This window comes from Chaetodon auriga, chromosome 16 (genome assembly GCF_051107435.1).
Source record: "Chaetodon auriga isolate fChaAug3 chromosome 16, fChaAug3.hap1, whole genome shotgun sequence".
Classification (NCBI taxonomy): Eukaryota; Metazoa; Chordata; class Actinopteri; order Chaetodontiformes; family Chaetodontidae; genus Chaetodon; species Chaetodon auriga.
In genome coordinates this window covers 23,662,946-23,676,886 of record NC_135089.1, presented here as the reverse complement: position 1 = coordinate 23,676,886, position 13,941 = coordinate 23,662,946, and the positions used below count along the sequence as shown (strand labels likewise).

The following is a 13,941-nucleotide window of genomic DNA, read 5'->3' as shown; positions in this document are numbered from 1 at the left end:
AGACACTGCATTTTGCTGAATTATCTTTGATTGATGATCAATTCTGGCATCTTTATATGAGAATTAGTTGTAGATAAAAACAGCTAAATTACTTTTCTATCTGAACATGCAGAAGAGTTAATAGGGAACTTTTTCAGGCCTGAGTAGTGGCTGCAGTCTTCCTCACCAACTACATACAGCACAAACAACTTCCACCAAGAAGATGGGGAGCTTGTATGTCACCTGAGGGGCAAAATCCAGGTCGAGAAAAAAGTCGGGAAATCACTTGCTTCTGCTGGTAAAACTTTAATGCTGTGAGGACATGGTAATAACTGATTGAGATATTATATATTTTTATATATAATATATATATTTCATCTGGATTTTGGCAATGGTACGGCAAGAGGACTGTGTTGTTTAGCTGTCTTTTTGTGAATCAAACTAAAACTGTAGGAGGTAGAAACAAGATTTTGAAAAGTGAGGGGGAGGGCTATATTTCCCATAGGGTCACATTTTGATCAACTTTGTAAAGTAAAACAAATGTGGTTAACCATACACTGTTAAGCCAAGAGTAAAGCATAAATAAGTTCTGACACAATGTCAAATGTAGCATAAAAACTACAAGAAAGACAAATTTAATAAATTGATGATAGTAATGATGAACTTGAGGTTTTTGTTTTGTTTTGTTTTTTGTTAATGTTCTCAAAACTTGTTTAATGTATTGGCAATTTTAATTTGAGATAAATATGCCTTCCCTATTCATCATAGTTACAGTTAACCTGTTGTAGATAATGGGCTTTAAGTAATGACATACACAAAAAACACAGAACTGTTGCATAGCTTCAGGTTCCCAGCAAAAGCTGTGCAGTGCAGTTGCTGGTAATATGTGTTTGGGTGCTCTCTTCAATAAGCTAACAAGATTGTCATGTATTTTGGTTATAAATGCAATGGTATATAATTACCAATGTGTTCCCAAGTTTTGCCATTGTCTTTGGCTGAAGAAATGGCTTTTATGATGCATAGTTTGACTTCTACAAAATAAAACATCAATGAGAAAGTAAGAGTGTAAGCAAATATGTAAAGCTTAACTATGCGTTTTTTTCATAACAAGAGATGGCTAAACAAAAGCATAAATATAAAGAAAATGTTTCAAATAAATGACAAATAAATATTAGACATAATGACCTGCACAACGCCAATACACACTCCAAACACCAGTACTGAGGGGATGTTATCTAGAAGCCACTGCCTGGCCTTCTGATAACACGGCTGCAGAGGACAAAGAGAGACAGAAAGTGTGAGGGAGAGGATGCATGGGGCAATGAAGCTTACATACAAAAACTATACATACATCAGAAGTAAAAAAAATACATACATAATGTGTAAAGACAAGTGAGGGGGTAAATGATTACAGCCTATCTTAGATATCAATTATTGATGACTGGTTAGACCCCTTGTGAGACTCTATACATCTTACAATCCCATCAAGTTGTAACTGGCAAGCACAGACATGATAATGCTCACATAACAAAGTTCCATAATGGTCAAATAGATAATACCAACAAATGTGCTAAAGTAGACAATCTCAGAAGCTACAGTATTTGAAATATATCAAAAGGATTCCAGTTTAGTATTATGACTTTGGTCATATATTTGTTCTGGCCATCATTTCTGTGAGCAATAATAACATTGCACTCAGGGTAGTTGCTGAGATCTGGGAACACAGCAACAATGAACATTCAAGTTAGCCAAATTAATTTGTAACAGAAAAAGACGAACAGTAACAGCAACAACAGTAAAATTATTCCCCAAAGTCTGCTGTAAACATCCATCATAGATTGTAGACACACTCCCCGTTTCAAATTTTACCTGTTGTACTGACTGTAGTTTTGTACACAGTTTTCCTACGAAGTGTGGGGTTATCTGCAACATTTCAGTTGCACTCACTCTCAGATTGAACTCCAAAGGAGTTTAGATAGTCTGGATAAACTGTTAGCTTGTTTCCAATCTATCGGATCATCTGACTGCTTTTTCTTCCCCTTCTCAGCAATTAGTCAATGAGAACAATGCTATTAATATGAAAACATATTCAAATTATAATAAACTGGAATTATTCATAAAGATGCATTAGCAATGTATGAATGTAAAATAAAAAAACGTTTTGGTGCCATGCAATTGGCTTTAACAGATCCTGAGAAGTTCAGTCTAAATGCTGTACAGAAAATAAATTAAAGCTGCCTAATTCTTGCAAACTAAATCTGATTTTATTCCAGATGGGTGAGTGCATCTGTTACAATAATGCAGACCTGTTCTATTCCTAGTATGTCTTTTTCCTGTTCCCCAGTATTTTTGTTGCCTGTCTGTTCTCCTCTGTCTGTCTAGCTGGGTGTTCACCTACACACAGCCAGCTCTGCCTCATGTGCACACCTGACACGCATGATCCAGATTAAGGCACAGGATAAAAGGGGAGAGCTCTCTCCTACCTGTGCTGGATTGTCCTGAATCCCTGGCGATGTCTTTGGTTATGTATTGTGAGTACTACACTTTGCTATCTCCTCTCCTTGTTGAGTTGCTACTGATTTTTGGACTGCCACTTATAGTGTGCATTCTTGTGTTTCAGTGTCTTCTGCCGCGTCAGTGTGTGTCTTGCCTCAAACCGACTTCGTCGGAGCTCCCTTAGTTTTCTCTCCACTCCTTTTGAGTGCGCTTTGTGTTATTTTTGTTTCCCCTCCTTCTGAGTGCGTTTTTTGTTACTCCACTTGTGTTTAAAATAAATTATATTTACTTTTATATCTCTGTCTCTGGTCTGCATCTTTGGGTCCTAACAAAATCCACAGGCGAAAGCCTAACAGTATCTGATTCTTTCATACATGAAAAACGTGAGTAATGTTTCATTCTTTGCTATGTTTTTAATGGCTACATGTGTGCAGTACTTGAATTCTGCAATACCATTTTCCAAAGTTTACCCTTCCAAATAGCATTGTGGGGCTGCACAAAGAACTAAAATGACCATGCCAGTGTTTCTGCATATTTTAATGCCTTAACTATAAATCACATGGTTTATATTGCAGCTGACCATTTTCATGCATGTTTTTGCTACATTCCTGGCAGCTTTTGATCTATATACACTTTAGTGTATTTAGATCAACTTCCCTGGAGTAGGAGGTGTTGGCACCTGCGTAAGTCACCACCAGCTCTTTGGTTTTTCCTGTACTGAGGCAACTCCACTGGCAATAATGCACAAAACCCTGGGCCAGTTCTCTATACTCCCTACCATCCCTCTCTGTGATGAGGTCAACAATTGCAGAGTCTGCAGTGTAGAGGATGAAGAGGAAGGGAGTCAGAAGTGTTCCCTGTGGAACCCCTGTGCTGCAGACCATGTCAGACTCACAGTCCTGTATCCTCACATACTGTGGTCTGTTGATGAAGTAATCCATGATCCATGGTGTGAATTTGTCCCTCTGAAGCATGAGCTGTATGGTATTGAAGGCACGGAAGCAATGCAGTGATATTTGTTGCCCTGAGAATGAGACCAGGACCCCAGGATTTATTGTTGGAAAAACACTGTACAGTCCTTGCATTCTCCACACAGAAGTTGATCCAATCAACTGTACTGTATTTGACACTGTCAATGTTGTTTCTACAAGCACCACAAATTACTTCCCACACATTTGTATCAAAACAGTCCCTCAAAGCCTTCTCAGCCTTGTTGGACAATCTTTTCCACTGTGTGAGTGACAGTTGGGTGCATGTGTATGAGTGGATTGTACACAGGTTGGAGGTGCATCAGGTCATGATCAGATCTTCCCAGGGGAGGGAGAGGTGATAAGTTACATGCCTCCTTGGTGTTGGCATAGAATAAAGCCAGTATTTCATTGTCTTTGGTGCATCATGCAACATATCGAGTGAATGTGGGCAGAGTAAAAGACAGCAAAGTGTGATTAAAGTCACTAAAAACAAGAAGGAGGCCATGCAGGTAATGTGTCAGCAGCCTGTTTACAACTGATACATCATTGGCTGGCTTGTAACAGTTGTTGTCAAGGTTGCAGAGAAGAGAATAAACACCTCTATCGTGATATGCCAGAATTCCTTAAGTAAATAGCAAGACCTGGTATGAATGCTTAACAGGTCATTGTCCTAACTGCTAACTGAGTTGTTTTTTAATAGTGATGTGCCCATCAACAAACATTACAAGGCCTCCTCCCTTCCACTTACTGCTCTCCCTTGTCCTATCAGAGTTAGCACATTTAGCCATAGCCAACTCATTGATCTTATTAGGGAGATATCTCAGATGGTGATCTAGGAGAAGAGAGTTTGTATTGTCTCCTCTGAACCTCTGAACAAGCTAGGTTGTGGATGACAGGGGTTGGCAATTGATCAGTATGTGTTTTCTGTTGTTATTTCTGGCTCACATTAGGATCTAGGCTGTTAGCAGGGTTTGCTGTATTTTTGTTGTTGTCACGGAGCACTCGCTCTCACTCTCTGACTCTTGAGCGCATGGTCTTTAATCAGGTGTCTGAATTCCTTTCTTGTAACAACCTGCATGATTCCAGCCAATCCCGTTTCAAACGCAGACACTCTACGGAGACTGTGCTCTTATCTGTAGTGGAAACACTACAATCAGCTAGAGCTACTGGTCAGTCCTCTGTTCTACTATTGCTCGACCTCGGCTGCCTTTGATAGGGTTAACCACCAAATTCTCCTCTCCACACTCGCTGAGCTCGGCTTCTCGGGATCTGCTCTCCACTGGTTAGAGTCCTACCTCTCAATGAGATCCTTTGCAGTATCTTGGAAGGGAGAAGTGTCTAAATCCCACTGCTTGTCCACAGGGGTACCTCAAGGGTCAGTGCTTGGACCCCTTTACACCACCACACATGGTGCAGTCATCCACTCTCATTTGCGGTGAAAGCTGATCCCCAGCAGGATGAAGAGGCACTATGTCTCAACACAGCTGATGCGCGGAGGTCTTTGAGGAGAGTCAACTCATGGAAAGCCCCAGGCCCTGACAATATACCTGGGCAGGTGCTCAGGGAATATGCAGATCAGCTGGCTTACGTTCTAACAGACGTTTTTAAAACCTCATTGTATCAAGCCAAAGTCCCATCATGCTTCAAGTCTGCCACCATCATCCCAGTGCCTAAAAAACCTGGCCCGTCGCACTCACTCCCATTATGATGAAGTGCTTTGAGAGGCTGGTAAAGGAGCATATCATCTCCAGACTCCCCCCCACGTTTGACCCCTTCCAGTTTGCCTACCGGCCTAACCACTCCACCAAGGTCGCCACCTCCACCTGAGCATCGCACAACTGGAGCAAAAAAACACTCATGTGCGGATGCTGCTTGACTTCCACACTGATAGACCGCAGTCGGTGCGTGTCAGACAGAACACCTCCCGAGAAATTCATTGGGACATCTCTCCCCTCCATTCAGGACATTGCACCTAAACGCTGCATGTCCCATGCCACAAACATCATTGGTGACTCCTCACACCCTCACCATGGTCTGTTCTCCCTGCTGGCCTCTGGAAAGAGGTTCTGCAGCATTTGGTGCAGGACCACCAGGTTTGCACTTTAAAATTACTTCAATGTATATTTGTGCTGCTTGTTTTTTCATGTACTGCATATCCCTGCTGCTATTTTTTTTAACTGAACGTATATTCCTACTGTTTATTGTATACACTGTTTATTTTACATACTGTTTATTTACATACTGTATATACCATAATTATTCTGCTGTTTATTTTCACATACTTTAAGTTACTTGTACATATCACTACATACTTTTCATTTATATATATATATACATATATTGTACATATATATACTTTTTAAATATTTTCAACCCTGTGCTGAGTCTGCTGCAATTGAAATTTCGTTCTGTGTACACTTGCTGTCTACTGAATGACAATAATTAGTAGTAGTAATTCCTTACTGGCAGGGCTCCCATCATGCTAGTTAAAACTCTTGCAGATGCTGGTCTTCAACTAACCCAAATGAGCACGTCACTGTTCATATAAGTCCTTGATGCTTGCCTACAAAATTGCCACCAAAACCGCTCTGACCTATCTGAAATCCCTCATTCAGGTTTATGGTCCCTCCCACTCATTATGCTCTGCCCAGGAACGGTGCCTGGTGCTGCCAGCTCAAAAAGGCCCTAAGTCTCTAGCTAGACTCTTTTCTTTGGTGGTTCCCCGGTGGTGGAATGAGTTACTAAACTCCATTTGTTCTGCAAAGTCCTTCTCGCACTTTAGAAAAAGACTTAAGACCAAGCTCTTTACTGATCACCTTCTTTCTTAAAAACAAATAAACAAAAAAACAACTCTTTGCTCTCTATCCATTACTTCGTAGCACTGCCTCGTAGCACTTATGTCCAATTGGACCAGAAATTTGCGTTTGGGCATTTACTCTTGTTGTTCTCTCCTGTCTAGATCCTTGCTTGTGATGTATGAAAATCTCATATGTAAGTCACTTTGGATAAAAGCGTCTGCCAAATGACAAATTGTAACGGTAATTATAACTGACCTGCTGATTATGCTGTAGCAGAAAAACTCAGATGCTATAAGTACAGGGCAGGCACAACATCATTTCCCTGATTAGTTGCCATTGGTGTTTTAATTTACTTTACCTTACCTTTAATAATTATAAATAATGATATCACCCTTTTTTTGAAGCAAGGCCCACTGGGAACCACAAGATAACCATTAATGGATTTGAGACAACTTAGCCACAAATACTGGATGTGGTGTGCAGTTCCTGCCACAAACATTTCTGTCTTAATTTTTCAGACTCCATTGCTTGAATTCATCACGTGTGAAGGCATTCAGACTAGGCATCTGGAGCAAATCTAGGTTTCATTTGAGAGAATTAGGCATAATGAAAACAGCTTGTTTATTGCAATTTTACCCCTCTAGACTCATTGTACTCCAAAAGACCCCCTTATAGCTGAGCAGCAAACCAACCTCACTCCATCCGTCAAGACACTGGTCTGTCCCAACAGAGCAGCAGGATGAGGGCAGCGTTCCATTCAGCACATCATACCAGTCTGTTTTGTTAGTTACTCCACAACATTTGAACTGCAAGAAGAGACAGACAGATCAGTTCAGAGTTGAATAATACAGCTCAACTACCTATCTTATGTTAACACTCTTCTAATGGTTCATGTTTTCGTGTTGAACTGTCATAGTATGAGGGTCACCATCTGGTGCACGCTACTCCATGCACACTACACACTATAAATGCTGACGCATGTAATATGGTACCCAAGTGCAAGTTCTGAAAGGAAACTTTTAGTAATACAATATTAGCAGAAGTTGATTGGAGTTTGGAAAACACCAGAGCTGGAAGACCTGCCTGCATCCTTCAAATCAGTTGTTTGGGTACAATTGGGGATCTCAGTAAGCTACAACAGCAATGAAGTGAGGGTTGTGGAAAGGCAAGGACAATGTGTCGCCATTACTCCACCATTCAGGTATATGAATGGGAAGACATCAAACATGTCAAATTTACTGTTTAATACAGTGCAATGTGTAAATGTATAGGTGTTGTGAATGTTCAAATGTAGTCAAGGTGAAACTAATTTTCAGTCTCTAGCAAGAGGATTTTGCCTGCCTTTGACACTGCTGCTGCTTTTTCAAAATAGATGAACACTGGGGTATGGACAGAACTGAGAATTTTGTGTACTGTTAAACCCCAAACTGGGCTCAGGGATAGAGAGTCCACACTGACATAATTTTTTCATAAAACCAATACTTTATTACCACTGAGTAGCTGCAGAAAGATTCTACAGTTAGAGTTAGTTGTCAATTGTCTGTAGATGCTGAAATGTGACCAAAAAGTGAGTTTCCTGATACATACATCGTGCATCTATTGTATGTATATCAATAGTGATGAAGTAGGAAGTGATGCTCTTATTTTAGGACTTATTTTTGCAGCTTGTGTGAAGCATCCTTTAAAGGTGGAGTGACTGTGACAACTTCCACCTACAGTGACATAACTTATTCTGTTGTATAAAACTTCTCCTATATTCATGCAACATAAGAAGGCATACATTGTTTGCTAAGAGTGCTCACCATTTTCTGGACATTATCCCACGATTTTTTCAGACCAGGCTCTGATTTATATATCTTCATGCCTTCCTTTAATTCATCCTGTGCTTTGGAATCAAGCTAACAAAAAGAGAATGAAACAAAGGCACAATTACTCATTCAAATGATACATCCATCAATAATTTATACCTGCCTATCCTTGTCAGGATCACTGAAGCTTGAGCTTATCCCATGTGGAATTGGGTGTGAGACAGTCTACACCTGGGCACATCACCAGTCTACTGACAGGGCTGACACACTAGACAGACAACCACTTAAACTTGTGTTCACACTGCAGGTAATTTGGAATTTGTGATGATCTTACAATAGAAACCAACTAATTATTATCAAATTTTGTGAAACTTTTCACAGTGCATGTCCTGCTTTCAATGCCAATAATCCTGTCATTTTTCATTCTAGCAGTTTGCTGCTTCTTGCAGAAAAGAGAATCAGCCAGTCACACACAGACTGATCTAGTTGATAAAAATGACATTATAGACCGAGCAAAGAAAATTCCAACTGTCAGTCAAGTGTCAACAAAATCTTTTTGATGTTAACATAACCATGCCCTTTTTTACTGCACCACACGTATCACAAATGTAGCATTTTAGTAAGCCTAAGAAAATTAAAGTTAGTAGTGTGTTGGTCATTCCTTAATGTAAAGAACATTGCACCCTCTAGTAAGTGACTATAGATTGTTAGTCTCGTTTTATGTTACTCTTTATTTTCACCTCCTTCATACTTTCTTTGCTAACTGTTCATCATACAGTAGTGAGGTTATTAAGATGTTGATTTCTATTGCTTATTATAGTCTTATTCTAATCTTATTCTATTCATTATCTATTTTATTTGGTCGGAGTGTGCATAAGCTTACCTTGTCATGAAAGATGTGTATAACCAACATTAGAGTCACCTCTGTCAGGACCAGGACCAGAAGGATCACAAAGAACTACAAAACAGACAAGAGTAGACAACATACAAGTGAAAGCTATGTAGATTATTCCCAGTGAGTTATTGTATTAAGACCAAAATATCAGAGCATGAATGGGAATGCGGCCCAATTCATGTTGGAATCAGAATCAGAATCAGAATCAGAATCAGAATGCCTTTATTAGTCCCCCGAAGGAGAAATTCCATTTCAGTTACATCCCGTCCAAGAAACACAAAAAAGACAGTGACACATAACAGGGGAGGACAGGACTGGGAGAACTGTGGGTCGCACACATGGAGAGCGCCCCGTTTACTTAGATGTGAAAGAGGAAAAACAAGAGGGAAGAAGAGGGTAAAAAAGCAACTCCCAAACTAAGCTCCTGTAGGGGGGGGGGGGCACAGTGTGGGATTAGGAAAAAAACACCTCGGCACATAAGCAACATAGTAAGACATTACAACAAAATCTCAAGGACTTGCAAATGTGGCAAGGGTGGGGGGAGTTGGGGAGGGTAGGTGTCGCAGTACAGACACATTTGAGTGCCTTGCAACTGCGACAAGGGAGGGAGGGGGGTGGGAGCTACGAAGGCGTTGAGTTGGAGGTTGTGTGCGTGTCATATGTGTCTTGGTGTGTGTCTATGTGTAAGCCCGTGTACTTCATCTCCACTCAGTCCAACCCATTGTCTCTGCTGTCTGATAACTGTTGCATGTCATTTTGCATTCCTTTCTCCCCTTTCTTGTCACATCTTACTCACCATGAACAACAAGCAGCGCTGCTCCTTAAGCGCTCCAAGACAACCTAGGAAGCCAGTCACCATGGTAATGCCACCAGCAACAAGCAGAAGATTGGCAGCTGAGAGGGATGGAAAAGACAGGGGAAGAGAGGAAAACTCTGCCTGCGTGAACGACAGCCAGACTCCAACCCCAAACAAGCCGCATCCTCCTAGCTTTACAGAAAATGTAATGTCAAACCAGTGTCAAAATGCAGCATTCATCACAATGCACTGTCCTGAAAATGACATTTTTAATAGAGAGTGGGAATAATTTCAGAAGCATGCAGTGAACACATTCAAACTTAACTTGCCACAAATCTCTTATTTGAGAAACACAAAATTGTTAGAGACCACAGAGAAATCAGAAATTTTGTTTTTGGAAAATGTAACTAAATAAACAAATGTGACACCAACTTTGGACTGATTTATGTGAATACTAACCCAGAAGATGAGGTTAAAGACAAACATCAAATATTTGACACAGCACAAACACCTCCGAGACACTGACATCCTGTAAAAGAATGAGAGGAAACGGAAGAGAAAGAAAACTATGTTTAAACAATGTTTCATGTCACCACTAACCTTATTCAATGGCTAGACGGTGTGAAATACCCACTGTGTTTGTGAGTGTTTATTTGGATTAGTACAGTTAAATAACTGATTGGAAAATGCTTTGCTGTAGTGTGTTTTGGGTTTCCTTATTGAGAGGGCAAGTGTGTGATGGGAAGCTAGTCACAGGAAGGAAATATGTATTGTAAAGTTGAATGACATGTCATTTGTACAGCCCAAAATTACAAAGGCAAAAACCTTGTATGGAATCAGATTTTTGCCAATAACATCAAACAAAACTTTTTAGATGTCAAACAAAAAAGAAGAATCCAGGTTAGACAATCAAGTGTGTGTGTTCATTCATCATTTTTTTTTTTCCAGTGTTGAGTCATGGCAATAACAGACAAGCAGATGACGAGCAGAACTTATCACTCCACCATGGTACTGTCTGTAGAAACACAAAGAGCACAAGGTGCATGGAATCAGATTTGCACTGATAATAACAAACAAAACTTTTTAGTTGTCAAACAAAAAATAAGAATTTGAGAGAGAATAATACTCACTGAAGGAAAAAAAAAGGTAATCTCAAAAGTAAAACGTATAACTTGCAAACAAACTATTGGTCTTTTATGTTTTTGATAACATGTCCTTATGTTTCCTGTTTTGTCTGTTTCTTTTTCGCTGATCACACTTTTAGTCTTGTTGCTAACTCTGTTGTTTGCGCTGCCTGACTTCTTTTTTGCAATTCTGATACAAGTCTCTCACGTGGTTGGGTTTTTCAACAATGTCCTCATTGGCTAATGAGTTTTTGAGTGACAGTTCAATGCCCCAGATGTTGTTCAGTGCAGCAAGTGCGAGTTTTGGTGGTCGTGGACACACGTTTGCCTGAAGTTTGTTGTGTTAAGTAAGAAATAAAGTTGAGATTTACCATGTAAGTTAGCTTTTATCTAAGTAAGTAACTTTAGTTAATTGCTATCCATAATGATTGCTAGGTACATAGCCTCACTGTTCCTGTACATCTACCTTACCTTTCTTTATGTCAGGTTAACATTATCTAGATATGTAATGCTAACTGGATGCAGCGATAGCCTTTCTTAAAAATCACGCCAATTTGCTAGGGGAATCAGTGGAGGCTGAGTGAAGAGTTACCGTTACCATTAATGGACCTTTGCCACTGCCATGGTAACTGTCATCATTTCTCTCTCTAGAACTTTGTAACATTGATGCAGTGCCAGGTATGCCAGTATATGGTCTATTATTGCAAATTATGATCCAGCCACAAAACACCACAAATTCATATAAATAACATGTCTTTGAAACAACTGTGAACATTTTCATTTTACAAGCTTTATTTGACCTGCAAATGTTGAGCCAGGGCTTATGTTGTTTGTATTGTTCTATTGCCACATGCTACACATACAGTACTAGTAGTTAGTTTCAGAATGTAACTCTCTTGCTAATTAATTTCAATTCCATTCTAAAAAATGATGAATTAATGGAACAGTTGATGTTTTTTTTCCCCTACTGAAATTGAAATACATCGAATATATTTTTTATTACATAGGCATATGTCCCATATATGATCAACTGGGTTGAGATCTGGTAACTGAAAGCCATTGCATATTTTTTACATCATTTTCATCCTCATCAAATTATTCAGTTGACACAGGAGTCTTGACACAGGCCTCATGGCCTGTGTCAACACTCCAGATTTTTGCCAATCACCTGTCTGACATTTTGTGTGTACTTTTTTCTCAGATTTAATATCGTGACATTTGGTGGGATTGACAGTTTCACAAGAAGGTCAAGTCAAAGTCCTGTCTTGACAAAAGAAGCTAATATGTCAATAATAATATGTCACAGTGATGAGCTTTAATGATATAGAATTCTTTTCCCCAATTCTTTTTACATACTGTAAATCCTATATCTCAATGTTGTTGCCAACAACAAAGCCTAAACTGCATTCTCCTTCTTCTTGGATGGTGTCTGTCCCACCCCAACACAATGCATGATGACTGCTTGAATTCTTTTAGAGGATGTGGTGACCAGGGGGTGGAAAATGTGGACATTGCCCGATGCATGTTCCCCGTATGAGGAACTGGACGTGGTAGCTTCATTGCTGGTAAGTGTCCACAATTAAAGGTAAGAGCTATCACTCAGAGCAGAACCTGACATAAGCATATTAGGCATGTTAAGGCAGTATGTGTTAATTTCTGTGTTTTTTTTTGTTTTTTCCCAGTAAATTTTTATACTCAGGATAAAGAGGCTGTGGTGCTGAACACCATGGAGGAAGATTGACTTCTCAGATGCGATGCACCTCTTTTGTGTGCATTATGTGTTTCTCCCATGACTGAAGTCTGACCTGGGTAGCTGGAACAGGCATCCTATCAGAACTGAAGGAAACTCCAGAGCAGCTGTGGTATATTGGAATGCTCCAAACACCTGTGGCTGAACCAGATGTAGAGGTACTCTTGAATGCAAAGCATTGTACTCTCCATAAAATTCTGTCTTAAGCAAGTTTGAATTAAAATCTTCCCCAGTAGTGTTTTGACATTATAAAAACTTGCCAACATCAGTCACATATCTGAAAATGATGACTGTTTAAGGTTGTTCAGATGTTATTCGGATTATGCCAGGAGTCGCAACCAACCCTCAGGATGGTTTTTGCTAATGTTTCTTCTCCCTACTGTAAACCTTGGGTCATCACAAGTTTATAAATAGCATAATCAATTTAGGGCCTATTTTTTCTCAATGGAGTGAAATTTGTCTTCAATCAAATGGGAAGGTAGAAAAACAGTCTGGAGCTTGCTACCATTCTTCCGTGTTATCCACGGCATCCCCAAAAAGGCACAAATAAATAAATAAATAAATAAATAACAAATTCTCAGACAAAAAAGAAATTATTTCAATCACTTTATGGTGTTGAACATTTCCTCATTTGTATAAATAGTAAATTTCCCACATTTTGCAGCCTTCAATTTGAGCCTAAGATGACAGTGGCAGGTGCTTGATATTTGAATTTACCTTTTTATCATTAGCAGGCCCAACAATGGGGATCCTCATTATCAACTTGTGATAACCCAAGGTCAAGAAATTAAAGTGGGTGCAGAAAGGTTTCAGAAAACATCCTTAGGGCTGGTCCTGGCTTCTGGCCTGGGTGCATCTGTCTGTGTGAGGTTTAGATTATTAATTTTAAATAGGACCCAAGGGGCAGACACAAAGCATGGAATGAAGGGAGCAGTTTAAACCAAATGGTTTATTAACAATAACAAAAAAAAACCCCCAATACAATAATTTAAGTAAGAACAAACAAAAACACAATCTCCAAACACAAAACAGCCCTTCAGCAAAACAATCAACTACACCATGGCTAGTAGGTAGGAAATAACGCACAACTAGAACAAGGAACAAAACTAGAGAAACACACTGTGGATAATAAACCAAACTCAGCTGAGATACGCTCACAGGTGACAAGGAACAAGACTAGTGCTACCAGGAATACAAGAGACAAGAATGGCTGGAAAGTCAAGCATGAAGGTTGAACAATTTGGCAATGAGACATCTAGGCCACGCTGCTTAAATGAGGAGAGAATCAGTGGATAAGGATCAGATGTGACATCTGCCCACTGAA

General features: G+C 39.7%; 1 protein-coding gene across 5 annotated transcripts in view; it reads right to left on the bottom strand.

The window, feature by feature from the left end:
• Nucleotides 1–13,941, bottom strand: part of tspan4b (tetraspanin 4b) — a 34,602-nt gene that overhangs the window by 1,586 nt on the left and 19,075 nt on the right. For 4 of the 5 annotated variants that reach the window (XM_076753687.1, XM_076753685.1, XM_076753683.1 and 1 more), the window contains 6 exons: nt 10,203–10,272; nt 9,744–9,935; nt 8,936–9,010; nt 8,047–8,142; nt 6,937–7,050; nt 1,165–1,248 (listed from right to left, as the gene is read on the bottom strand). In XM_076753687.1, the coding sequence (XP_076609802.1) occupies nt 1,165–1,248; nt 6,937–7,050; nt 8,047–8,142; nt 8,936–9,010; nt 9,744–9,935; nt 10,203–10,271 (630 nt within the window). In that variant the 5' untranslated portion in view covers nt 10,272. Of the gene's footprint in view, nt 1–941; nt 1,011–1,164; nt 1,249–6,936; nt 7,051–8,046; nt 8,143–8,935; nt 9,011–9,743; nt 9,936–10,202; nt 10,273–13,941 lie in introns of all 5 variants that reach the window. The other variant, XM_076753688.1, reaches the window with a different exon arrangement.